This window comes from Nematolebias whitei, chromosome 10 (assembly GCF_014905685.2).
Source record: "Nematolebias whitei isolate Nwh7 chromosome 10, NemWhi1, whole genome shotgun sequence".
NCBI lineage: Eukaryota > Metazoa > Chordata > Actinopteri > Cyprinodontiformes > Rivulidae > Nematolebias > Nematolebias whitei.
This window is the reverse complement of record NC_056507.1, coordinates 35,091,268-35,118,279: the sequence shown is the minus strand read 5'-3', so window position 1 is coordinate 35,118,279 and position 27,012 is coordinate 35,091,268. Positions and strand designations below refer to the sequence as shown.

General features: G+C 40.2%; 1 protein-coding gene across 2 annotated transcripts in view; it reads right to left on the bottom strand.

Annotated features, from left to right (window-relative positions):
* LOC119416397 (neuronal cell adhesion molecule) overlaps positions 1 to 26,219 on the bottom strand; it is a 33,410-nt gene extending 7,191 nt beyond the window's left edge. The window contains exons 1-23 of one of the 2 annotated variants that reach the window (XM_037683637.1): positions 26,125 to 26,219; positions 24,838 to 25,031; positions 24,085 to 24,207; positions 22,528 to 22,698; positions 20,831 to 20,942; positions 20,559 to 20,743; positions 20,239 to 20,373; positions 18,786 to 18,929; positions 18,582 to 18,693; positions 18,341 to 18,507; positions 16,484 to 16,631; positions 16,214 to 16,338; positions 15,899 to 15,910; positions 15,166 to 15,267; positions 13,124 to 13,321; positions 12,859 to 12,929; positions 10,459 to 10,684; positions 10,184 to 10,299; positions 7,585 to 7,789; positions 6,605 to 6,727; positions 6,072 to 6,248; positions 4,568 to 4,627; positions 4,229 to 4,348 (exon numbers count right to left, since the gene is read on the bottom strand). In XM_037683637.1, coding sequence (XP_037539565.1) covers positions 4,229 to 4,348; positions 4,568 to 4,627; positions 6,072 to 6,248; positions 6,605 to 6,727; positions 7,585 to 7,789; positions 10,184 to 10,299; positions 10,459 to 10,684; positions 12,859 to 12,929; positions 13,124 to 13,321; positions 15,166 to 15,267; positions 15,899 to 15,910; positions 16,214 to 16,338; positions 16,484 to 16,631; positions 18,341 to 18,507; positions 18,582 to 18,693; positions 18,786 to 18,929; positions 20,239 to 20,373; positions 20,559 to 20,743; positions 20,831 to 20,942; positions 22,528 to 22,698; positions 24,085 to 24,207; positions 24,838 to 24,973 — 2,968 coding nt within the window. In that variant the 5' untranslated portion in view covers positions 24,974 to 25,031; positions 26,125 to 26,219. Of the gene's footprint in view, positions 1 to 4,228; positions 4,349 to 4,567; positions 4,628 to 6,049; positions 6,249 to 6,604; positions 6,728 to 7,584; positions 7,790 to 10,183; positions 10,300 to 10,458; positions 10,685 to 12,858; positions 12,930 to 13,123; positions 13,322 to 15,165; positions 15,268 to 15,898; positions 15,911 to 16,213; positions 16,339 to 16,483; positions 16,632 to 18,340; positions 18,508 to 18,581; positions 18,694 to 18,785; positions 18,930 to 20,238; positions 20,374 to 20,558; positions 20,744 to 20,830; positions 20,943 to 22,527; positions 22,699 to 24,084; positions 24,208 to 24,837; positions 25,032 to 26,124 lie in introns of both variants that reach the window. The other variant, XM_037683638.1, reaches the window with a different exon arrangement.
* Positions 26,220 to 27,012: the final 793 nt, after the last annotated feature.

Sequence of the window (27,012 nt, the reverse complement as noted above, 5' to 3'; positions counted from 1 at the left end):
TGATTAAAATCATTGATTTTCTCTGAGTTCTGAAGATGCATTAGGTGCATGAATAAATTAGTATGGTGGCCCTTAAAGCTCACTGCAACTTCAAAAAGGCCGTGCAAATCAAGAAAACTATTTGAATGTCACTACAGGATCAAATATTGCAGCCTCGGAAAAAAAAAAGAGACCGAATACGCTTAGTATAATAAAACTGTTTGTTACGAGTAAAATCAAACACAATCATCCAGTGGGAGAGCAACCATTTCATGTGATTTTAGTCATCACAACTACATGACTTGAGTCCAGATCTAAAGTTAGTTACTAAAGTGGTTTCTATAAAAATCATCTCAGTGAAATCTACAGATTAAATCTATGGAACATTGTAGTTTTTGATAAAGATTTTGTCAAAACACAACAAAGCATTAAATATAGGTGCAAATCCAAACAGCTGTCTTTAAATCTGCTTGAAATGGTGCTGTCACCGTGGTAGACTCCTTTTCAAGTATTTATGTTTATGTGAATAGTTTCAACAACTGAATGGATTAAAAAACTGTTTTTAATCAACTTTAAAAATTTCACCAGAGCCTGATTTATGTTTGGACAGTTTTTGTCCTGTTGAGCTCTCTGAATTGTCACAAATAATAACGTCATCCAAACCATCCACATGCCTGCTAGATCCCATCCCATCCAGACTGTTTAAAGAGGTATTTCCCCTAATTAATGTCCATATTCTGAATCTACTTAATTTGTCTTTAATGGATGGTTATGTACCACAGCGCTTTAAGGTTGCTGTAATTAAACCTTTACTTAAGAAGTCTGACCTTGATTCAGAAATTCTGGCCAACTATAGACCTATATCTAATCTAACTTTCACCTCAAAAATTCTAGAGAAAATAGTTGCAGGTCAGTTGCGTGAACATCTACAAAGAAATAATCTGTTTGAAGAGTTTCAGTCAGGGTTTAGAGCTCATCATAGCACAGAACAGCACTAGTAAAAGTAACTAATGATATTCTCATGGCCTCAGACAATGGACTTGTGTCTATACTGGTCCTGTTAGACCTCAGTGCTGCATTTGATGCAGTTGATCACAATATTTTACTACAGAGGCTTGAATATGATATTGGGGTTACAGGAACAGCTCTAAATGGTTTAAATCATATCTATCTGATAGATTCCAGTTTGTAAATGAAAATAATAAATCTTCTTCATACACCAAAGTTAGTCATGGAGTTCCTCAGGGCTCAGTGCTTGGGCCAATATTCTTCACTTTATATATGCTTCCATTAGGTAGTTATTAAACAGCATGGGATAAATTTTCATTGTTATGCTGATGACACACAATTATATTTGTCCATTAAACCCAATGAATCCAATCAGCTACTTAGACTACAAGCATGTCTTAAAGACATAAAAACCTGAATGACCCTTAATTTTCTCCTTTTGAACACAGACAAAACTGAGGTTTTGGTTTTTGGACCTGAGCACCTTAGGAATGAATTTTTCAGTCTTTCTCTCACCTTAGATGGCATTAATCTGTCCTCCAGCTCTAATGTTAAAAATCTTGGTGTTATTTTTGATCAGGACATGTCTTTTATCCCCCACATTAAAAACGTTACTAGAACCACCTTCTTCCACCTGCGTAATATCACTAAAATTAGAAACATCTTATCTAAAAATGATGCAGAAAAACTGGTCCATGCATTTGTCACATCTAGACTGGACTATTGCAATGGTTTTTTATCTGGATGTCCAAATACTTCTTTAAAACATCTTCAGTTGATCCAAAATGCTGCTGCCAGAGTCTTAACTGGAGTTAGTGGGAGCGATCACATCTCTCCAGTTTTAGTTTCTCTCCATTGGCTCCCTGTCAAATCCAGAATAGAATTCAAAATCTTACTTCTAACCTACAAAGCTCTCAACAACCTAGCTCCATCTTATATTACAGATCTTATTGTTCCATATTTTCCTAACAGAGCACTTCGCTCTCAGACTGCAGGTTTACTTGTGGTTCCTAGAGTTTCCAAAAGCAGAATGGGAGGCAGATCTTTCAGTTATCAGGCTCCTCTGTGTGGAACCAACTGCCAATCTCTGTCCGTGAGGCTGACACATTATCCAGTTTTAAAACTAGGCTTAAGACTTTCCTTTTTGCTAAATCCTATAGTTAGGGTCGGTTTGGGTTTCCTGAGCTGTCCCTTAGTTATGCTGCTATAGGCTTAGACTGCTGGAGGACAAACTGACCACAATTTTCACTCTGCTACTGTCTTTAATTACTCTGCTCAACCTGTTTTGTATTTGTAATTATTGTTTCTATCCTTAACATGTGCTTTTTGTCTTTCAGATACACTGGACCTACCATTCTGTGTTCGTCTGTCTCTCATTCCTGTCCTCTCAACCAGCCGGTCAAAGCAGATGGCCGCTTGTCCTGAGCCTGGTTCTGCTGGAGGTTTCTTCCTTTTAAAAGGGAGTTTTTTCTTTCCACTGTTGCCACTGTGCTTGCTCAGGATGGGAGACTGCAACGAAGCCAAGATTCAACTTGTCTGCTGGATTCCTTAGATAGAGAACTTTATTAATTGGCTTTTATCTATGTGAATGTTCCTGTAAAGTGCCCTGAGACAACTTTGTTGTGATTTGGCGCTATATAAATAAACTGAATTGAATTAATCAGTTTGGCTGTTGAATAGATGAGTAAAAAAAAGGATGATTGTTCTGATTATTTATTGCACGCAGTTATGCCACAACTGGAGTTACTCGAGTTTCTTTAAAACCATCAAAACACAAAAAAACATTCAAGCAGAAAAATGTAGAGTACTGTGCAAAAGTCTTGAGTTATTTCTCATTCCTCTAAGCTACACTTTTAACGAGGCAGACTTTGTTGGCATTAATTAGACGTTCTTCCGACTTTCTGAAGGTCTTCCAATGCTTTTGTTTGTATTTGGGCTGCCCCCCAACCCCAATTCTATGCCTATTATCTGATGATTTTCAGGGGAATAATTTATGTGCTGGATTCTTTCACCACTACTGTATTTTCCAGTGTATAAGTTGCAGTTTTTGTGCAGAGATTTTTCAGTCCTGTGACTTAAACGCCGAAGCAACTTAAATACTTTTTTTTTCCATATTAATAACACAATTTTTGACTGACACTTTGAATTTTGAAGAACTGCTACAGCGAGTCGTCCTGTGTGCGCTCGCTTCACTCAGCTGGTGCAGGTGGAGGAACGCTGGAGAGCTAACCGTTCCAGCTGCGATGGATGGATGGAAGGTGCCACACCACCCAGGCAAAATGAATCAGTTTTGACCATAAAATAAACACATAATAAATGCGACGGGTCAGCTGTGACGCATTAAAAATGCAACTTATATGCAGAAGCGATTTATATATGTTTTGTTCCTCTTCATGATGCTTTTTTTGACTGATGCGACTTGTACTCGGGGGTGACTTATATGCTGGAAAATACGGTAATTCTTATATACATGACTTCCAGATACAACTATAAAACTGTGTGGCCTCTATTTTTGTTACCATTATTTCTATCTTTGTGTTTTTTTTCCTACCCATCTCTTTTTTCAGAAAGCTAATAAAAAAAGCATCAAAGTAAAAACTTGGAAAGATCTTCTGAAAATCTAGAGAAATATTGATCAAGACCATTTGAAACGATTACAAGAAGGTCTGGCTTCTTGAATGAAAAGTACAAATAAAATAAGGCTAATTTAAAATGTATGCACAGCACTGTAAATATTCTTAGTACTGTAAATTCAATATGTTTATCAGCATGCGTGCTCTCAGGGCCACCATACACAAAGTAAACATGAGCTAAAGGTGAAATGTATAATGACTGATGATCGCTGGATTATGTGCTTGATACAATTAATGTATTATTATTACCTGGATGAGTACAACAGTAGGGGTAAGAGAGTCATACTACAGTGCTTTCCACCTCACTACAGGTGGACAAAAACAATGGGAAGCACTTCAGCTGGCATACAAATAGTAAGCTGCTTTCTGGGACATGTCTATAGCATCCATCCAAATAGTTGCTGGTAATGAGTACAACTTAAATCAATAGCAGCACCGACTAATAAGCAATCCAATCATAGGAGGGTTAATTTATCACATCTATGTCTCTGCTGGCAGGACTCAGAGATGATATGAAAGCCCATCTTTCTTTTCCTCTGCAGGAGCCAGCACTGAAGTACGAGTCTCTTCCCACCTGTGCATGAAACTGAGAGGAATGCTTTGCTTACTGTTGTCTGTTATGTATTCTACATAAACGTTTTTCTCTGGGCCCCAGTTCTTCCAACTGATCAGAGCCCCGTCTTCTTCAAGCGAGTAGCTAACGTTAGCGAAAGGACTCGCGGGCCTCGCTGCGCACACAAGAGAGAAGACAAACATCAAGGAGGGTCTGCTGGTCAACTCAACGAGTCGCTGCCTGATTGATACTTCCATTACATGCTGTAAATGAAGCTACGCAAACCTACATGACAACAAAACTGGGACAACTACGCTATGAAAACAGCAAACACATGAGCCTACAGCACACTCATCAGACATGCAGTTGACTGAAATCGCAGCAGGCTCTGTACCCTTGTGAAGTGGACGACGAGGAGGAGGCCATGCAAAAGGGTGGGAGGTTTGAGTATTTCCTGTAAACAACATCAAGAGGGTAAAGATGGCGCCACACCCAAAGTGTATACACATGCACACACATGCATAAGGCATTTATAAAAATCCACAAAGACATTTTGCACAAGGACACACACAAACACAGTTCATTAGCATGCTGAGCAACCCCTGATCATGCAGCAGGAAGAAGCAGCAGCCACCATGGAAGAGGCAGGAACAGAAAAGCAGCAGACCACTTTGAATAGTCTCGCCTGGTGTTTTGAAATGGAAGTCAGAAGGCACATGTCACATGTGCACAACTCAAACACACAACTTGCAGGGTCACATAATTTCAAAAAGTCATGGCGAGGGTCCTCAAAGATGAGCATGTGCATCAGTTTAGAAGCTGCGCACGTTTGTCACAATCTGCTTCCTGAGGTTAAAGAGGCATGGAGAAACAAAGTGACGGGGGTCACGGTGCTCTGTAACACCCCCCAGCTGGTGCCACTTTTAGATCAGAGAGATATTTAGGTGGTCATGCTGTGTCAAAGTCAGGGAGGAGATTCATGAGTCAGGATCTAATTAACTGTGCTGGGGTAAAATGATGCTAATTATGCAACATACAGGAACAAAAGATGAGCTGAAGTTGTGTAAATCTGCACAAATACAATAAAGTGATGCAACAATAAAGCACCAGTTTCACATATGTTCATGGTCAGTTAAAATGCTTTTGTTTTGTACTGTTTGCACATGATATAAAATGTCAGTGAAAAGAGAAAAGTGCATTGTCATTAGTCATATGTGATGTCTTAATGACTGCTTGTTTTGTCAAATAGCTCAAGAAATTATTCAAATAATTTTGAAAAAGTTAAAAGCAAATGTGCTCTTTGTAAAGTTAGAAGCAACAAATGGCATTTTTGTTACAAACTGTTGCTTAAAATTAGATTTTTATTCTAACAAAGTGACTTCCTGTGGTAAAAAGAAACAATTACATCGTTTTTAAATAGCGAGAACTGAATATCCTAATAATGATTAATAACCTTTCAAAACATTTTCCTAATGAGTTTGTTTCAGTCGTCAGTTTCAGTCCAGCACGATGTTCATGTCATAAATTATAATCCCATTAGTTGGTGCTTTGGGGCATAGCCGCCCAGTGATCTACAAGCTGCTGCCATGTTGATCACGGTTTCTATGGCGACATTCTCAAGACTTCAGTCGTCCTGAACGGTCATCAAAAATGATCTTACACTAAATATATCATGTCCTGTGTTTAGCTTCTACACGTTGCTTTAAATGTATTGTGTCTGTTGTAATGGGTAAATGATTGGAGAACATTTTGTGACAGAGTGAAAAGTTTTCTGCTTTTAAATGGAGATTAAAGCGAACCAAACACACTATTGGATTTTATTCTATATTTCATGAATTTATTGAAATAAGCTGCTGTCCAGCTTGTGGTCCTCCACTTTTCTGCATCCGATGACTTACCTTCATCCAGGAGGATGACAGCTTCCTGAGAAGAAGCTGGGCCTACTCCACTGCTCGTTTGGGCACTCAACAAAAACTTGTAGCGTTTGCTGTACTTGAGGTTGGGCAAAGTGATGGAGGTCTGGTTGGCGGCCAGCGCCAGCTCCTCCTCTGGGCCCAGCTCATTGGAGTTATTGACTACAGTGGTGAGAGATGGGTGACAGCAGCGGTGGAGGGGAAGAAGTTGGAAAGCAGTAAGTTGAACAAAGAGAAAGATGGAGGGGTTGTATGAAGTGTGAGAAAAGTGAAAAAGTCAGAATTTGGATATGAGGGGTGTAGGATTCAGGAAGTAAAAAGGTAAGGGACCAGAGTTGATTTGTTAATTGGTGTTGTAAATGTAATGAAAAATAAAATGTTTTACGATACTCTATTGATAATATCTGTCTAATGACAAGAACAGAATGACATGAAAAAGAGTGATATACTAAACTACAAACTACATGAAGGACGACATTCATAAACTCTTTTGCTTTTCTGAAATAAAGCAAACTCACCTGGCTGATATTTAAGGGTGTAGCCGGTGATGTGCCCATTATGTTCAACAGGAGGTGTCCAGACGAGAGTCAGAGAGTCCAGGTTTGCATCAGTCACTTCCAGAGAGGCAGGGGGGCCAGGGGCTGCCATAAATAAATAAAACAAGAAGCTTTTCAAAACTTTTAAAGTATTTTAATCACTGTTAGATTATTAATCTACTCCAAATTAAACTCTGTTTATCCAAACTGAGATAACTCATATTTACAGGAGGTGAAATACAAAATGTCCATACACCTTCCACAAAACCCTTTTTTAATTTTATTTCTTCTTCTTTCGGCTGCTCCCTTCTTGAGGGGTTGCCACAGCGAACTAAGTCACACAAAGACTTGGCAATTATTTTTACAAAGGATGTCCTTCCTGTCACAACCACAGACCACCGAGCAACCACAGCCCTCTGTGTGGAGCACAGAGCTGCTATCTAGGGCGCCCGGAGGAGCACATGGTGGGGGTTAAGGGCCTTGCTCAAGGGCCCAGAGTGGAGCAGATGAGGGTGGAGGCAGGTGTGGGTGTTTCACCTTTCCCACCTACATTTTGATATTGTCGATACCAGGAATTGAGCCGACGATCTTCCGATCACATGCCCATCTTCTCTAACCTCTGCGCCACCACTCTCTCACCAAACCCTTTATTAATATTTGAAGTTAATGTGATTAAAATTTTGTTTAGTTTATTTAAGAAATCACTTTTGTGAGTAGCAGTTCACAACTTTGCTAAAGTTCTTTAAACAAAACATAGTTATAGTTTGAAAAGGTATGTATACATTTTTTTATTTTTCATAGACAGAGTTTTACATAATATTTTTACCAGTTAAACTAACAGTGTATATATAACAAAATAAAATCTAACTGCCCATAAGCTGGTGATGAGTGATCTAAAATGTAACTTTCTCAGCAACCATTAAATCCCATTTATGACTGTAGCGAGCCTTTCACTGTCTTACCTCCCTCAGGTGTCTTGAAGTGGTGCAGTGAACTCTTGGGCCCCTCTCCTTTGCCGTTATAGACCACTACATAAAACGAGTAGGGAGTGAAGGGGTGCAGACCAGGCAGCATCCCGTGGATGTGGTCCCCACTGAAGGTAAGGATGTTGGTCTCCATGTGGTCAGGGTTGTGTTTGTGACTGCTGTGGTTTTTCCAGTAATGTACCTGCAAAAGTGATGCTATTGCTCAATTTTTGCCATCCCTAAACAAGGTTAAAATCCTAAAAAATATTTTCAAACTAACATTTTAGTTAACATGAGCTGCTCCTTAATGTCCAAGAGACAAAAGTGTGAACCAGATCAGTTCTGTAAAATGTAAGCTTTGACGGAGAACTGCTCTTTTATTTAGAGCTGCATTCAACCACCATGAAGAAACGTGCATTTATCTAACTCAGTAAGAAATATATCAAGAGAATATCCTGATGCATGCTCAATAAACCATGTAGAAAAATCTAAAAAAGTTAAGTCTGGTCCTCTGGACACTCAAAAAAAAAATGTAATAAATAAATTGTAGAAACGTTTCGTCTTTCATCCGAAAGACTTCCTCAGTCTGAGGTGCTGTTTTCACCTCAGTCTCTTAAATAGCACCGTCTCAGAGTGGATCAACCAGTTTTGCTGCTGACAACCAAAACCAGCTGATCACATGGTCAAGAAGGACCATCAGCCTAACAATGGATCATTAGCACACTGATGGCTGTTTACTATTCACAGAGGGCTGAGTGATACTAGCAATCACAGCATTGTAAGAGGGGGAGAGTTGAACCTGGAGGCCTCCACCCCTGTTTAACGATGGACGATTTCTTTTCACAAAGATGGCCTCCTTTACTCCTCTCTCAAACCATCGTTCCTCTCTGTCCAGGATGTGAACATCTTCATCCCTGAAAGAGTGACCGCTGGCCTGGAGATGAGTGTAGACCGCAGAGTCCTGGCCTGATGATGTTGATCTTCTGTGCTGGGCCATCCTTTTGGCCAGTGGCTGTTTAGTTTCCCCGATGTAAGACTGATCACAGCCCTCCTGACACTGAACAGCATATACAATATTACTCTGTTTGTGCCGGGGGACTGGATCTTTGGGATGAACCAGTCTTTGCCGTAATGTATTTTGGGGTTTAAAAGCCACTGGGACGTTATGTTTAGAAAATAAACGTCTCAGTTTCTCTGATACTCCCTCAACATACGGAATGACCACTGGTCTGGGTCTGGGTTCCTCCTTTTCACCTGTTGGCTGACTGGAGTCTTGTTTGGGTTTCTTCTCTGCTTTCAGGAAGGCCCAGTTAGGATATCCACATTGCTCTAGAGCCTGTCTTGTGTGGGATTTCTCCTTCTGCCTGGCTCATGAGTTAGTGGGGACGCTGTCTGCTCTGTGGTACAGAGTCCTGATGACTCCTAACTTGTGCTCCAAAGGGTGATGGGAGTCAAACTGCAAATACTGGTCTGTGTGGGTGGGTTTGCGGTACACCTCAGTTTGCAAATGTCCTCTATCAGAGACTGAGACCTCACAGTCCAAGAAAGCCAGCCTGCCATTTTTTACATCTTCTTGTGTGAACTTGATGTATTTATCCACAGAGTTGATGTGGTCAATAAAATGTTTGACTTGCTGAGATTTAATTTTAACCCAGGTGTCATCAACATACCTGAACCAATGACTTGGTGGTGTCCCTGAAAAGGACGTCAAGGCTCTCTTTTCTACCTCCTCCATGTACAGGTTGGCAACAATAGGAGAAACTGGAGACCCCATAGCACACCCATGTTTCTGCCTATAATATTGCTCCCCATATGTGAAGTAGGTTGACTGCAGGCACAGTTTCAAGAGTTGGCACAGTTGTTCTGTGGAAAGCGTGGTCCTGCTGCTCAGAGTGGTGTCTGATTTTAATCTTAAACTGACCACCTCTACTGCATCATCAACAGGAATGCACGTAAAGAGTGATGTGACATCAAAAGAGACCATTGTTTCATCAGTCTCCATGATGACATCCCTCACCTTATCCACAAAGTCCATGGTGTTCTGTATGTGGTGTTCTGAGCTGCCAACTAAAGGGATGAGTACAGACGTCAGATATTTGGAAACATTGTGAGTGACAGAGTTAATCATGATGACAATAGGTCTTAAAGGTACACCTTGTTTGTGGATTTTAGGTAAACCATACAGACTAGGTGTGGCCTCCCCTGGGTACAGTCTGTGGTACAGAATACCGTCAATAGCCTTGTCCTGTTCCAAAATTTTCAGGCAATCTATCAACTTCTTCTTGTAACCACTTCCTGGATCTCTTTTCAGAGGTTCATAAGTGTTTAAGTCAGTAAAGAGTGTCATAACTTTCTCATGATAGTCTTTCTGGTTCAAAATCACTGTGCACCTTCCTTTGTCTGCTGGGAGAATGATGATGTTTTTGTCATGTCAATAGAATCAACACAAGAAGTCAAATCTTTAAGTCGCAAACTTAAGTTGCTTAGACTTGCATACAGTTTTCAAATTTTCAAAAAAAGACTGTGCATCTTCAAGGTGTGCACCTGTCAGTGATACGTGTTCAACTTACAGTTAATGTAATGTATTATAAAGCACCTTGTATCCTTTGAGATGTCCTCGCAGTAAATGATGAGGCACAGCATCCCAGTGTACCTTTGCCAGAGTGCTGTTTATTACAACAGCCTGGACGTTGTCTGGAGCTGCTATCGGCACTGTTGGTAAAAAAAAAAAAAAACAGCATAGCATGAGATAAGAGCAAGACTAAAAGGGCAAAGTAAATGTTACAGGTTGCACAACCAAATGCTTCACTCTAGGCTCTTGCTTTGTCATTTACTACAAGTCTAAAGGTCTGAAGAGCTACAGGAACTCACAGTCCTCTCCTGAGTAGCCGAGAACAACAGCCGGCTCCGGCCCCTCTCCGTAGTCGTTCACAGCCTGAACTTTTATCTCGTACGGAAAAAATGTGGGCGTTCCAGACACGACAAACTTGGAATTGTTGGACACGGTCTCTGTCGTCCACTCAGCGCCCGGTCTCTTCTGCCTCCAGCTCACTTTGTAGTGAAGCCCAGGACCGTTAGACTGGAGGCTGGTCAGAGGCTGCAGAAGGAAAGATTAAAGTATTTTAAATTAAAGTACTTCTACTAAAGTAAAACATCATGCCTTTTGTAATGTTTGTAAATAACTACAAGGAAAATCAGAACAAGAGAAAATGAGATAAAGTCAATATGATTTGTGTGTACATTTACACATAAACAATAAACACACACACAAACAAAGGATATTAGTACTCTTTGAACGAAAGCTAACTGTGGAACACCAAAATGCTTAAAAATAAATAAATAAATAAAGTATTATGAAATAAATATATAAGCTCATTATTACAATTTTTTTTATTCTTTTATTTCATAATTGTGTTTTCCATGATGGCTTATTTTTTTCATAATGACTTTTCAGCAGAATGACTTCAGCTGTCAATCAACATCAGTGGGTTGGACCTGCACGCCCACTGGCTGATCCTTCACATCCATGAGTTTTCCTGAATACCTGCTTGCTGACAAACATAATTTAGAGCTAATCATTTAGATATAATTTATAATTTAGAGCAAACAAATAATCGCTTTTACGTGTTAATCTTGTTAAATTCACTGGCTCTGGAACGAGGCGCACGCATTCTCTTCCCTCTCCCTGTTCTCCTTCTGCTTTTTTGCTCTGTCTGTGTATCGGAGCAGTTCCTATTTTTACACATCTTCCGAAATGAAAACTAATGTTTTGGATCTGACCAACTGGACTTTCGATGCAAATGACAAAATCTTCTCAACAAAGTGACAGGGTCCTGGAGAACCCTCATCTGCTCGGACGACAGCTGCAGCTGGATATATCTCTGGCGAAGTGGAATGTGATGCGTCTATCTCTGTTGTCAACTGAGGACAGAGAAATTGCATTTAATTAGATTTATGATAACAGGTTTCCTGTTTTTGGAATAGTCTGGTTCCTGGTTTATCAACATACAAAGAAGACGGCCACAGCTAATTTGGCCCTCGTCAGACTGCTGCCTATGTGAAGGTTTGGTTCATGCTTTGAGGGCTCAAAATCAGCTGATTTACGAGCTAAACTCTAAGTTGGAAGTGATTTGAATCACAGACTACATGCGGCTTTGGGACTCATCAGCATGAAATGACCTTGGAGAGGCTCGTAAGCATTGACCAGTAGAATGCACTCTAACCTGACCATTTCCAACCTTGGAAGTATCAGTACAGACTCAAGGCTGACAAGAAAAATAATCTGCCTGAAAAAAAATCAACAATTGTGGCTTATCTGAATCTGACTACCTGGTTGGTCTCGAAACAGACTGACATCAATTTTTCCTGAGAAATGTGTAAACTAAGGAAAAGCTTTGTCTATCGCAACTTGCACCCCCCGTGGAAGCTTATCAGAACTGTGCCGGCTGACCATCATCTTATCAGGACAATGGTCTATCTGTTAGTGCTTCATGGACCGCCTCGTCGTCAAATGCATATCTAACGTATTCATAAACGTGCTGCTGGCAGAGTTTTTTTATGTCTTAAATTGTGTCCTGATAGGACAAGGTGTGAAGAGATCTTTTTTGTAATGCCACTATCCTCTCCTCATGTCTTTATCCCTTTTTCTATCTAAAAAATGTATTCTGAAAAGGATAAGAAGGCCTCGATATATATAGCAGCAGCTACGTGCACTCCGCCCATCTTTCGGACGACTGTACGGACATTTTCTTGTTGTATCTCAATGATAATAAAGCTTATTCTGATTCTGAACTAAAACAGCGAGTCCTCCCATGAGCGCTCCTGCTGCGCCAATCGTTTATATTCAGTCCATCATTTTTTATCACGACACCTGTATCTTCTGAGAACGTAATCCTCTCAGTTTGTTCTGCTAAAGTTACCTGAGCTGAACGAAGTTCATTAACTCTGTCATCCTTCATGACAGTTAACCTAGTAAGTCGCTGCTAGCTGCTATGCTAGCTGTACCAGTGAGCAGGAAAACTAATGGACATGAAGGATCAGCCAGTGGGCGTGCAGGTCCAACCCACTGACGCTGATTGACAGCTGAAGTCATTCTGCTGAAAAGTCATAATAAAATAATTAAGCCATCATGGAAAACACCAATTGCGAAAAAAAGAAGAAAAAAAATCTTATTTCATAATGCTTTATTTATTTATTTAATATTGAGCATTTTGGTGTTCCCTAGCTAACACCTCAGAGCTGAAATAGGTTAGCCATGCACTCTTTTATTACCTTCCAGGAAATGACCAGGTTGTTACTTTCAGTTCCAAATCCATGCACACCTGCTGGGTTCTCATCCGGAGCTGAAAATTAGATTGTTGAAGACCATGCGATTTCAATGATCATTCTCATTAACCATTAAGCTGCTGCTTACTAAAAAATGTCACCTAAATGTGTCTGGTTACAAAATACTGCTTAATGTTTGTTCCAGCACCACATTATTCATGAATGGAGTTAACAGGTGAAGCATCACACAGCCTGGGAAGTGACTCTCTACCTGCAGGGTCGGTTTTGTACTTTTTGGAGGGGCTGCTGGCGTTGCTGTGACCGACGGCGTTCAGAGCAAAAACTCTGAAGGTGTAGTGAACGTAGGGTGAAAGTTTGAGATGGGCTGTTGTCATGGTTCCAGGAACCTCTGTAAGGTTGTGCCAATGGCCTCGATGATGCAGTGAGTCTTCATACTGGATCAAAAAGTCTGCATGAATAAAAAAGATTTTTACTATTTATTTACTGTCTGATCACATAATGGCATAGATTACTGCCTTCAAGCACTTCTAGATTAAAACCACTGAGAACTTAAAGAGACTTCAAAATAAATTGTGTTTTTTTCCAAGTTTTCAATAATGATGATTCTGTGCAACATGTTGAGCAGAAAAGGTCATCAGGACTTAGTCTGAGGCAAAATATGTTTCTGTCTATGTCGCTTTCAAAAGATCTATGAAAGATTTTTACTGATTATAAACAAAAATACTGGTTGATAGTGATTTTGCAATATATATATATATATATATATATATATATATATATATATATATACATATATATATATATACATATATATATATAAAGAACTTACTCATTGTTCAAAAGGGTCAGCTAGAAGCCTGATTAGGACTACAGTAATTTGGGTTAAATTATCAAGCTTAAGAATCATGTGAAGTCTCTGGGGTTTTTCTTTATGAAGATGAAAATATGTGAGGGAGAAAGTCAATAAAATAAAACCTTAGAAAAATATCCCTCGAGCTACAGCTTCTTTTTACAAGGGCTGGTCATCATTTATTTAAATGTTCTCACTGCAATGAATGAAAAGAAGCTTATCCTGCTGAACTGTATCAAATGGTAGATCATATTATTTATATCATTTATATATAACCAAGTGACTCGAGCGTCCACTTGGCTTAGCGACATTAAGATGGCTCTAATAAATGAACAAATCAGACGAGCGCAGAAGAAGTCGTTTAGGTGTAAATACAGGAGTGGATCTACTGCTAAAAGCACCACGAGTGGAAGAAAGAGGAACAGCTGTCATTCATTAATCTTCAGTCAGGATGGTTGAGTTCAGCCCTCAAACACAACTTTAATGAAACTTCTGCAAGACCTACTAGTTTATCGTTTCATTTTCAACTTTACCCCTAACAGGCTGAACTCAACTATTTTAAACAACATTATAAACAAGCACATCAAAACTGACATAATCTTATTAACATTTATCTGTTTGCCAACATATCTATGAGGTTTGTATAAATATCTATCAGAATTCTTACCACACTTTGAATATTGCTTTTGGTGGTGGACAACATATATTAAGATGGCACTACTGTCATTTCCAGACTATTGAGTGCAGATGAATATAAGCTCCGCCCACAGGGGCTGGGATGGTGTAGGGACAGGGGACTCTGTCTTGGTTGACTCGGGACCCAAAGGTCCTGGGTTCGATCCCCGGTCATTGCACATCTTGTGGTGTCTCTGAGCAGGACACCCAATCCCGAATTGCTCCCCGGGTGCTTCATAGCTGCCCACTGTTCCACCTGGGTGTATCTCAGGTGTGATGGGTTAAATGCAGAGAGCCAATTTCATCTTTGTATGGGAACATACAATGATGACAACACATAGCACTTTATTTATTTATTATTATTTACATTTTAAAATTAAAATAAAACTTGAACATATATAGGCCGCACTTGTCTATAAGCCGTGGCCAGTTTTGGTAAAAGACGTCTCTCCAAACCTTCCACCGAGCTCGAGGTGCCATTTTAAATGCACAATTCACTTGTTTCAAGTGGCTGCAAATACTTTGTTGTGCCCCCAGGGAGGGGGGAACAAAGCCCATACCCCTGGGGGCACAACGGGGAGGGAAGAACAGGGAGAGTGACCTGTTTAGTAATTTCATTGGTCAGATTCTTTTCCCCTTTAGTTATACAGGTAGTCTCATTGAGTCTTGAGAACTCAGGTGTGACAAGGCTAAATGCTGTCAAAGTAGTGAAAATAATTTAATCCACGGCTCTAACAGGCTGCAAACACACACACACAGATACTTACTTTGAATGGGACTGTTATGTTCATCCCCCGGGGTCCAAGTGAGCTGAACACTTCTCTTCGTCTGGTCTGTCAGCTCCAGGTCAGTGGGGGGGTCGGGTTTCTCTGAGGGGAAAACATTAGAAACAAGAGGCAGTGTGCTTATTGTGGGTCATGTTTCTGTGAATATGACAGGACTGTACAAATGTCAAAAGCTTGAATGAAAAAGTCCAAAATAAAACGTTTATTTATTTATACGTTCCCTGTGATTACATCATTTGACCCACTGATGATGCACATGCAGGCGCTGCTTCATGCACAATAAAATGAGTGACGCTCAGCTTGAGAACCTGCACTCCGGCTCACACCCGACAGATTAAAGCAGCACTCGTGTTGTGATGATGAAGTGAAATGCTTAATGAGAAAATCTCACGAGGGGAATGCACACCACATCTGCCTTGAAACTGCCTTTGACTTGAAGTGCAGGAGCAAATGCATTTTTTGTTGTTGCTAAATGTTTGTATCAGCGACTCATTGCATTCGACACTTCATTTAGCAAAAATGGAAAAGCAGTAAAACATAAAATGGTAATAAAAATCAATTTATGGAACAGATGAAAAGAGAAACAGCGCAACGCTCCACGAATGTCAAAACCACAGAACTTGTTTTAAAGTCCTGGCATGCTGTATTTAACAGAAACATACAGCAAACACCACAAGCACATGCTGCAGAGCACATCTGGATGTTGCAGGTTTACCTGGAATGGCCTCTACAGGTCGGAGGGCAGGAGTGAAATAAGAAGTTTGAGCTCAGTCGACCATCAGAAAGTTACAGTAAGTTATCTGTCTGGCTAAGAGGGCGGCAATCAAATATTTATGCTTCTGACACAATCACTCACTGCATCTGCTCTAACACACAAACTCCACTAATTATCCTTAGAGAGCTGGCAGGCTATATTTTGTGAATATTGAAAAATATGTTTTCATCTCTAGGAGAACCTAAGATGAACAGACAGTTTGTTTAAAATGAATCAGGTTGTTTCTGTGTCCAGCTCCAGCAAAACAACACGTACCAACAACAGTGAGCTTGGTGGAGGCTGAGTCGTGGTCCAGAGTGGTGTTCATGATGCATGTGTACACCCCCGCATCGCTCTCTGTCACATCAATGATTCTCAGACTATCAGAGCCAACAATAAATCTGAAGGGGGAAAAAAGAATATAATTAGACAAACCGTCTACAGAGTTTTTACTTGTGCAGCCAAATAGCTATTCCAAGATCAGTGTAAGAGATTTGTTCTGCATTAAGACACAAGAGAACAGGTGAGATGTTAAAACGTGCTGACCTCTCTTCATCAGGCAGCTCGTCATCATCTTTGAGCCAGGTCATGGTGGGAAACAGGGTTTTGTCATGGTTTACTATGCACTCAAACACCACAGACCTGCCCCGCTGGACTGTTTTGTACTCTGGCTGCTTTAGGATTCGTGTGGGTTCTGAAGGCAGGGAGAGACGGACATGAACAACAATAAGATAAGGGAAGTGTCTTCACTTGTCTGCATGCACACATCTGCACAAACGTTGTTTTTTAGTCTTAAAAATCCTAATTGCTAGCACACATACTTCATAAATGTAAGGACAATTACACATGTATGGACCAACTTAAAAGCAATGCAACAAAACAACATTATAATTACAGGACTGAAAAATTATCACTCAGATTTTTAACAGTGTGAAATAATATTGTATTTGGTAGAGCCCGACTGACATATCGGAAGGGCTGATATTTTAGGCCGATATAGACGTTTGGAGATCAATCGGTATCGGTGTTAACTGTCCCATTATGCACTGATATAAACACTTCTAATTTCCACCCCTAAAATGCTGGAACCAGCTGTAATTGTACAATGTATCCAGCAGAGGGTGCATGAAGACTACTTTCAAGTCATGGCTGTTCACTTAAGTTTCACTTTCCCTTTCGGCACAGATGAAGCAGGGAGCAATACAGTGTAGAGTATTTTGCTGAACAGAGCACGGTAAGTTTATTTGAACTGATCTGTAAAACAAATTAACAATAATAAATTATCCTCAATCCTCCAACCCGCTTGTCATTAGCTACATGCTTCTCAAGTTAGCAAGCTAACGTTTAAATAACCTAGCACAGGCCTTGTAAAACTTTATCCAGAATAATAAATTTAACGTAGCGGTAAATATATATCACTGGTAGTAACATTATCTTTGTCGTCCTCAATGAAATGCTTTGTTTGTCTGAAATATTTACTTCTCTACAAAGAAAAATAAACTCTGCTGTGGACAATACTAATTAGACCTTCAACATACATAACTGACTGTTAAACAATGAACTGGGAAGGGCATTTTTTTGTTTGTTTAATTTATATTTATGTAACACACTTTTATGGACTTTATGGTGAATAGTGGAGGATAGAAAATGTGAACGCACGTTAGGAAGACTGGTTTTATGACCAGTGGACAACTTGATAACCTACTGGGGGACTTTGTATAGCAGGGGTGTCAGACCCACTTACAAAAGGGGGCTAAAATTAAAAACTTTTTCAAACCAAGAGCCAGTTTCAGAATCTACATTAACTCTTTAGATGCCTAACATTTTCTCTTTATTTTCATTCAACCTTTATTTAGACAGGTTAATCCCATTGAGCCTTGAGGACTCATTTACAAGAGAGACCTTCTCTTGGTTGCAGGTTCCTCAACAAGAGTTTGATTGGTCTCATTTGATGTTCTCTGTTGCACTTTTGACATCATAATCAAAGATTACTGAAAAAATTAAAGTGATAAAAGTATTTTACATTTGAAATAACAGCTTGGGGGCTAGAAAAGATGTCAACAAGGGCCACATTTGGCCTCTGGGCCTTGAGTTTGACACGTATGATGTATATCATGGATCTGATTAAGTATATCGTGAATCTGATTAGCTTAGCTTCATGGTTGCTAACAGCTGTGTTAAATAAACAAGCCACGCTCCAATCACTGTTTTCTTAGTTTGTTGGGGGTGGACAAAGCTCAAAAATATTCAGCCATTATATCGGTTATCGGCAGTCGTCTTCCCCTCCCAATATCAGTATCCCAAAAATGTCCATATCAGTCGGGCTCTAGTATTTGGTAACTTTTACCACTTGTGAGAATCAGGGCAATAATCTCAAACACTTAAGATCAAAGTCCCCCTTACCTTTGACCTCCAGGTAGACATGATTCTCATGGATACCCAGTAAGTTGCTGGCAACACACGTGTATTTTCCACTGTTTTGGGCTTGGGCTACGGGAATCTCGATGGTGCCGTTCTCATGCAGGACGTAAGGGTCTCCATCGAGGGTGCTGGAGCGAGTGTCTTTGAACCTAAGACAGAGAGATGTCCCATTATGAAGAAACATTTTATGACACCTTCCTCTGTTCAAGGTTCATTTACTCACCATGTAATTTTTGGAATGGGTGATCCAAAGGAAGAGCAGTCCAACAGGGCCGGGTGGTTTTTGATGACCTGGTAGATTTTGTTGGGTGGTGTCATCACTCTGGGCGGCTCCGCTGCAATGGGCCGACAGCAGTTATTTCCCTGTTATTACCTCAGAAACAGCAAGAACTGAAAATGGCATTCGAATGATGTGTTAGAAACTCACAGAGGACGTTGATGAAAGCGTTGGACAGGAGGTAGCCATACTCATTAGAAACATTACACTGGTACACCGCGCTGGAGCCAGTCTGGACATTGGTGAATATGATCATGTCATCCTCCACTTTTCTGTCTGCATCTGGAGGTGAATCTGTTAAAGCACAACAGAGAGTTAAAGTGAAGTTTGATTCTAAAATGTACATACATGTTGCTGAAATAATTCTAACTAGATCAATGGCAGCACAGGTGTAATAAAATGTATTGTCAGTATTGGTAAAACAGATGTGCAACTACAGTAAGGTTAGTAAAAAAGATCATCCGTCTTTCTAAAGAAAAATTCTGAGCATCACTAAGTTCAGCATCAACAAGATTTCAACATAATTTAGTCGTTTTATTTGTCGTGCAATAAGCAAGACCTGCAAAGATTTTTAACAAAGTTATCTTCAGACTTTAATTCTTGCCTTGCTGCCTGTGGTTGTACCTTACGAGCCTCAAATGAGCCAAACAAGGTTAACTTTTATTTAAAGAGAGATTATTTTACGTGAACTCTTAAATTAAATCTTTTACAGCATTACACACGTATGCAGTTATCAAGTGTTTTGAAGTAATGTTAAAAATCTGCAAACATCTGCATTAAAACGAAGTTGTCATCATCCTTAAAGGGATAGTTCTTTTTAAGTGGGGTTCTGTGGAAGGATTGTGAGCAAAGAATATCTTACGTGTTGCACTTAGCTCTTTGAAAGGACGCATTTTAGAGAACTAAAGCTAACAGCTAGTCTGAACGGAGCCAAGGCTAAAATGTGTTGCTGCCATCTTAAAACAACTCCAATCTTAACAGGTTCATAGAAGAGCATCCAAACACCATTTATAAGCATTTATATTGCCATAAATTTCACATTGCACAATTAATCACATGAACATTTTAGGTTATCCGCAGAAACAAAAAGCCTCAGCAGCAATAAGCTTGCTCTGCCTGGAGCACTTCCAGCAAAAAGATCGTTTTAATTCTGCTAGAAGAGTCAAATAAAGCAGAACTGATGGCATGAGGGTTTATAATGATCATTTACATGAATGGGTACAACATTTCTGAAACTGGAGTTTTAAGATAACAGCAGGTCTCACCCAGACCAGTCTTTAGCTCATCAGTCTGGCAGAAATTAAACTTTTATTTCTCCAGCTGATTGCTCAGAAAGCTATCTACACAGATAGATTAAATGTCCACAACCATTCTCCATACTCTTACTTTGCAAGATCGAAACTATCCCTTTAATGTCTTTTAACACTAAACAGGAATGTTTAAATTTCTACTCAAATCTTCACCATAGGATTGAAAATGTTAATAAGACCAAAGTCATCTGCAAAAATGTTTCCTTTGAAATATGAAAAAGTCTAAATAAAGAACTGCTTTGAGAATTGGTGTGACTAAATGAGTAACTTTGGGTCAGAGGAGCAGGTCTTACTCTCTATGGGGATGCCGTTCATGGTCCACATGATGAAGGGTTTGGGTATTCCACTGGCTCTGCAGGTCAGCCCTCCATTCTCTCCTGGAGACAGAACAAGGTTCCTCGGTGGGCCACTGATCCAATAAGGGGCAGCTGGAAGTAGAGCAGAGAGCAGCAGCAGCAGGGTGGAGAATTAATTACTGAACACACAACCCTGCTGGCATCTGTGCATGAATCAATTATGAGATGGAGGAAGATGGCAAATGGAAAAAAGAGAGTCTGTGCTGGTTCAGATCAGATTCCCTGATGGAATACGTCAAGAATCTTCACGGACGCACCTTTGACGGCGACACTGATGACGTGGTGCACAGAGCCAAGCTGGTTCCTGGCTGTGCAGCGGTAATCTCCTGCATCTGACTCGGATACGTTCACGATGCGAAGGGTCTTGTTGAAGTGCAGGAAGGACGTGCGCCTGGACGGAAGATCGCCGCTCACTTTGCTCCAGGATACTTCAGGAGTCGGACTGAATCCAGTAAGAAAAGAGCGATGACCAAGAAGGTGGATACTCAGATCTTTGTAATATTCAACACTGGTGGGTTCTCTGACTTACAGTCCATCAGCGATGCACTCCATGTCCAGAACGTGTCCTCGCAGCACCATCATGGAGCTGGAGGAGCCAGATGGGATGAGGAAGGTTGGCTTCCTTTCATCCACTGGGGCCTCTGAAGTCACACACACACACAATACACACAGTGAGTAAAAAGCCCAGATACAACATTTAGCATGAGTCCAGAATGAAAAGAAGAGGTCCGTTCTGCTCACTAACCCCCACCAGTCTACAAAGTGAAGCAGGGAAACCTCTGCTGCTCTGAGATGAACTGTATTTATGCACTGCAAAAATGCTCATGTTTTATTAATAAATATACATGTTATAATATATATTTATTAATAAAACATGATGTTTTAATGCACTGAGTTATGTGTGTGTGTTGATTACTAATAAACTGTCCTCCCATTACTAATAAAAAATAAATCTACTACTCTGTTTGTAGCAATGATCTTTCAAAGTTAATCAATTACTGAAGTCAAAACTAAAACTTCTTCATGATGACTGTAGTTGCTTTCATGAATTTGAGGGAAATGGACCTGTTTGAATGTTTCAAGTGTTTCAGAGTTTACTCAAACTCTTCACAGAGAGCAAAAGAGTTTTAAAGCAATGAGTAGCAAATCAATGTGAACATAATGATGACGGAGTGATTAAAGTGTTAGTGTTTAAATCAAGGATTGAATGGAGAAATGGAAAAATGTTTTTATTAGCAATACACATTACATTTGCTCATTTTTCTAAGAGAGAAAATTTTAATTTGGAGGAGAGTTAATCATTAATAGTTTAAGTTTATACTTACCTTGGTAATTTTTTAAGCTAAATAAAATCAGCATACAGTGCAAAGTTCAAGTGAATGAAGAGAAAGTTAGCCAAAGAATAATGGGGTGGGGGTGGGGGTGGAGGGGTCAGCTGGAGTGATTTTGAGGGTTGAGGGGTATTAGAAGGTAAGCTGCAGTTCCCAGTTCTATGTTAGGGGAAGCCACAAGGGGGCGCCAAATCCCAGCCATGAATAAACCACTGATCTTGTAAAAAATGAAATAATCCAAGGAGAACCAGGTAAAGGATTGGTGTTAGTGGGTAAAGATTAGAGTTTGGATCTCTAGTTCTGGAGGTGAGGAGGAATAAAAACTAGAGGGTGTCAAAACTCACCACTAAACAAATCAGTGTCATTGTAAAAAACTGCCATTGTGTCATTGAGTGCATCCACTGCAACACAACAGAAAATCACACGTGCATCAAATGAAAAATGTTATGAAATTAAAATAACAAACATTTGGACAAATTAACACGACAAAGATAAAATTTAAACAAAACTAAAAATCGTAGATGAGGAATGTCTTTGTGGTCCAGACTCAGCCTGTGAACTGTCAATGTGAAAGTGATGAGAGCAGACTTGAACGGCAGTCTGAAGTGACAGCGAACGGCTGCTTAACAGATCGTGCAGAGAACCTCGAGAACTCGGACAATATGTCTTTTCAGGGGGACGCTGACGCTGGCGTCTCAGAGGAAGAGATATGAGAAACACTGTTTGCCTCGCACGCTGTCATGTTAGCACATACAGAGCTACTGAAAGAGAGCTGCTTCTTATACACACGCACACATTACACACGAACACCACCGCTCTGTATTCACCTCATTCATACAAAGGTTCACCACGCTTAAAGATTTTTACCACATTTGACTGAGAGAGAGAGACTTACGGTTGAGGACCCTGACAGTGATGGGTTGTTTCTGCTGGATGGTTTGTGTGTGTGTGAAGCGAGCGTAGCAGATGTAGTCATTTCTGGAGTCCTCTCGGAGAACGTTCGAGAAGTAGAGGTCGCCGTTCAGGGACTGGGACACCCGCTTGCTCTGAGGCAGCTTCTGAAAGTCTGAAAAAGTGCAAATTAAGTAAACTCGCATTATGAGTTCAACAAATAGCGTATTTTCTGCCTTAAATGTCGCACTGCCCTCTAAGTCGCATCAGTCCAAATACGTCTAATAAAGTGGAAAAATCCACAAAAACGTTGCATCTATTATGAGTCACCGCTGACGCGTCACGTTTGTTACACGTCACCGCTGACAACCTGGAAATGTGGACCGGAGTTGTGCCAAAAATCGAGTGGCTGCCAAATGACGGCCGCGGGAACATGCACGGCAGGACTTTAACAAGAATTTAACAGGATTAACACTTAAAAACAATTATGTGTTTGCTCGACTATATAATAAAGGTGTGTCTCAGTTGAACATTTACTTATTAAATGCACTTTGATGGTCAAATCTGCTTCATTTTGCTGGGGGCAGCGTTGCGAAATGAAGCTGATTTGACAGTTGCTCCAAGCGAACAGAACAAAGGTGGCAGGATATGGCAAGCCGATTGTGTCATTAATAGCCACTTTTACATATTACATGACATAACAGCATGTTATACAGCTCGACTGCCATCTAGCGGCTGAAACTGGTAGTGTTCAATATTTTCAGTCAGAATGAATGAAAACGGTCATATCTCAGCCAAAATTTGGTTTATAAATATGGGGAAATCTATAAATACATCACTTCGGCATATAAATCGCAGGACATGCAAATTATGCAAAAAAACTGTGACTTATAGGCTGAAAAATACGGTACACAAAGTAAGATATGAGGGAGGTTACAGACGGCATTACGGTGAACGCTTCCCAAAAATATGTGATAAATACATTAACCTCCTAAGACCCGAACTCTTGCGTATGTGGATGCCAGGTCCTAGGAGGTTAAGAGATCAAAAGTCAAGCAGCCTGAGAAGGCAAACAACAAATTCTACAGGATATGTCCCCTCAGTGCAGACTGAACTTGGCAAAAGGGCCTTCTCCTACTCCACTCCTGTTTCCTGGAATATCTTACAAAAAGACCTGAAGCTCTCGACCTTGACCTCTAGTGGCTTTAAGAATCTGTTGGACCTGGCAGGGACCAATGCAGACATGTTCCTGTTTTTAGTTTTCTACATTCACCTTATAATCTAGCTGTTTTTGTTACTCTTGTTACTCTTTTGCCATCTTATTTTAATTTGTAGTAAAAAAAAAAATCCCTATGCCTTTTTATAACTGTCTATTGTTGTCATCATTCTTTGTTAAAATCAGGTCTCTCTTGTAAATGAGTCCTCGAGGCTCAATGGGATTTACCTGTCTAAATAAAGGTTGAATTAATCTGAGGTAAACAGGCCAACAAAATGTAAAACTCTAACTTTTATTTTTACCTGCAACATTTACAGACAAATAAGTCAGGAGTGAGTGACTTACTATTGTCCATCCAGAATATAATGGGGGGAGGAAGGCCGGCGGGGGGTCGACACCGCAGCACCAAGGACACACCTTCCTGCACCACGATCGGCCTCATCTTTTCCTTTGACCACAAGGGAGATCCTGGAGAGTTTGACATGATGAACAGTGTCACATGTTAACATTACATACTGACACTGGACTGCTGCCAACACGTGGATGACAGATGCAGTGTGGGAAGATCGCAGGTCGATGCCTAACCGAGTCACAGACAGCTACAGGGGGAACAAACATCAGGATAATAAAGTCTACCCACTACTGGATCCTGCAAATAAAACATGCATCACTTTTACTTCATGCAAACTTTACCTTCCATGAGAACCTTAACGATGAACAAGTCAACTTAAACGATTTAAGAAAAAGAAATAAAGGAGATGTTGTGAAATATGTGCTGCTCAAATTGATGAAACGTGTCAGATTGTACCAACACTTCATGCTCAATAATCCAGGTACAAATCCAACAATGTTCAGTCAGGTCATGTGGACAGTTTCTTTTTCTTTTCTTTTTTCTGCTAAGATGTTTCATCCTTCATCCAAAGGACTTCTTCAGTCAGAGAAGCCACAAACAAACTAGAGTCCTACAAATACCACACTCCCATAGTGGAAAAAAACAGTTTGCTGGTGATAAGATGGTTTCTGGGGCCCGCCCTCTCCCCCGTCAACTCCTCTGAGGCAGTCATGCCAAAATGGTTCAAAACACCACATCGTACTTACTCGACTGTCTCACGACTATGTTGTTGGAAATGGCGGTTCCATGGTTGTTCCTCGCCGTGCACTGAAACACCCCCTCGTAATTTTCAGCCCTCGTCATACTGATGTCCATCACCAGCGTACCGGAGTGGGGCCTCATGGTCACTCTGGGGTCCTCATCAATGTTGAAGTGAGTCCCATCTTTGGTCCAGGAAAATCTGAAGACACAAGAGCAGACTGTAACAACGTGTGACTCACCAGAAACTGTCCCGATAAGCTCATTCTGCATTGGATTAACATAAATATGGATTAAAGAAGTCAAACCGAAGCTCGTCTTAAATACGAACATTAGCTAATGTACAGTAGTCCCTCACTACTTTACATTTCGTTTATCGCGGACTCGCTCTATCGCGTTTTTTCAAAATAAGATTGGACACACAATTGGCTGATTGATGGATGAGCTGCACGACTGGCATGGAATTTTTATTTAAAATAAATTATTTTAAATTATTTAGCACCTGCTGCACCTTTGTGCAGCCCAAAGCTGCAGGATAAACTTCCTCCAGCATCTGATCAGCTGTTCTCCTGCAGAGCGGAGAAGTGGGCGTGGCCAACAGCACTTGCAGGTGGCTGAGAGCAGAGGAGGCGGAGAGCTGAAATCATGACATTCTGTGCTTTTAAGAGCATTTAGAGTTTAGAAACATTGTTTAGAATATTGCAGGAGTGTGGGAAGGGTTTAAAATGCATTTATATATATATATATATATATATATATATATATATATATATATATGAATACTAAAATAAACTACTACTTGTACTACTATTCCTACTTGGCGATTTTTCACATCGTGGGGCTTCAGGGTACGGATCCTCCACGATAAACGAGGGACTACTGTATTTCCTTTCACCATGATCTTGTCTGAAGCCGCATGAGTCTGTAATATTAAATGAACTTCCTTGTTCATTTGGATTAATGTTAAGCAAAATAATATCAAGGATAAAGGCTCAAAACAAGTTTTTTAATCACTGTGGTTCTGGCAGTTGCACCAAGTTCTTAATTATCATCATGCACATTTAAAGTATTTAAGTCTTAGCCTTAATCAGCCTCTGTTAAAGGCAACTCGCCAACAATTCAACACCATTTTATTTTATTTTTTAACTTTGAATGAACCCAAACTTTAAAAGTAGATTCAGGCTGAATGGATGGAAAACTGCTGGGAGCTGAATCCTCTCATGTGACAGACAGAGGAGCGTTTTTATTCACCAATTAGCGTTGTGAAATTTAAATCAACCTCGGGTTATTCCTACCTGGGATGTGGCTTCCCCTTGGCCTCGCAGTGAATTATAATATTCTCCCGTGGATCAATGATGTAATCCTTTGGGGACTGCTGAGTTATTGTCGGGGGCTGCGGCACTGAAGGGAATCAAAAGGAAGGAAGTAAAACCTTAACTGCATAACTAAGCCCTTTTTGTCCTGATGTACTGACCACACGAGCAGTCGTTTTCAAACACACACAGACTGAAGCCAGACAGGAGTTTGCTGACATGCAATAAATAAAAGCTTTCACAACATGTGCAACGGAAAAAGGCATGCAGAACATTCAGGTGCACTTCTTCTTCCTGCAACAATTTGACGCTCAGTGACTTCCTGCCAGCATCAGGGAGATGCTTAATGAACGATGACTAAACAAATAACAGAAGAACCTCATGCTGTTTGCAATCCCGCTCTAAGGGGAAAAAAAAAATCTACCACTGCAGAAACACACAAAACCATGTTAAAAAAGCAGATAAAGAAATCAATGCATGCAAATGTTCACTTCAAATGGCACTCGGTACCTTCGAACAAATGAAATATTCAGCTACATAAACATAACTCTGCACACACAAATCAAAACTTTGCCATTGCGGACGCGTTCATTTGAGACTTACATCCTTCCAGAACTTTTGTGTTTTCCCCCACAATGAAACAGCAAATAAGAAAACAATGTGACAGTGGAGAGAAGCAGATTAGTTGTAAAAAAAATACAGATTTCAGCTTCACTGCAAAGTCTTCATACATCTGGTCCTTCATCAAGGACTGCAAGTATTCAACCAGATGTTACGTCCCTAAAATTCTACTTTAATAAAAACAAGCTCGAGGGATGAAAGTCAGTCTGGCATCCTCCTTGTCCTTTTTTATATCCATCAAAATAAGAA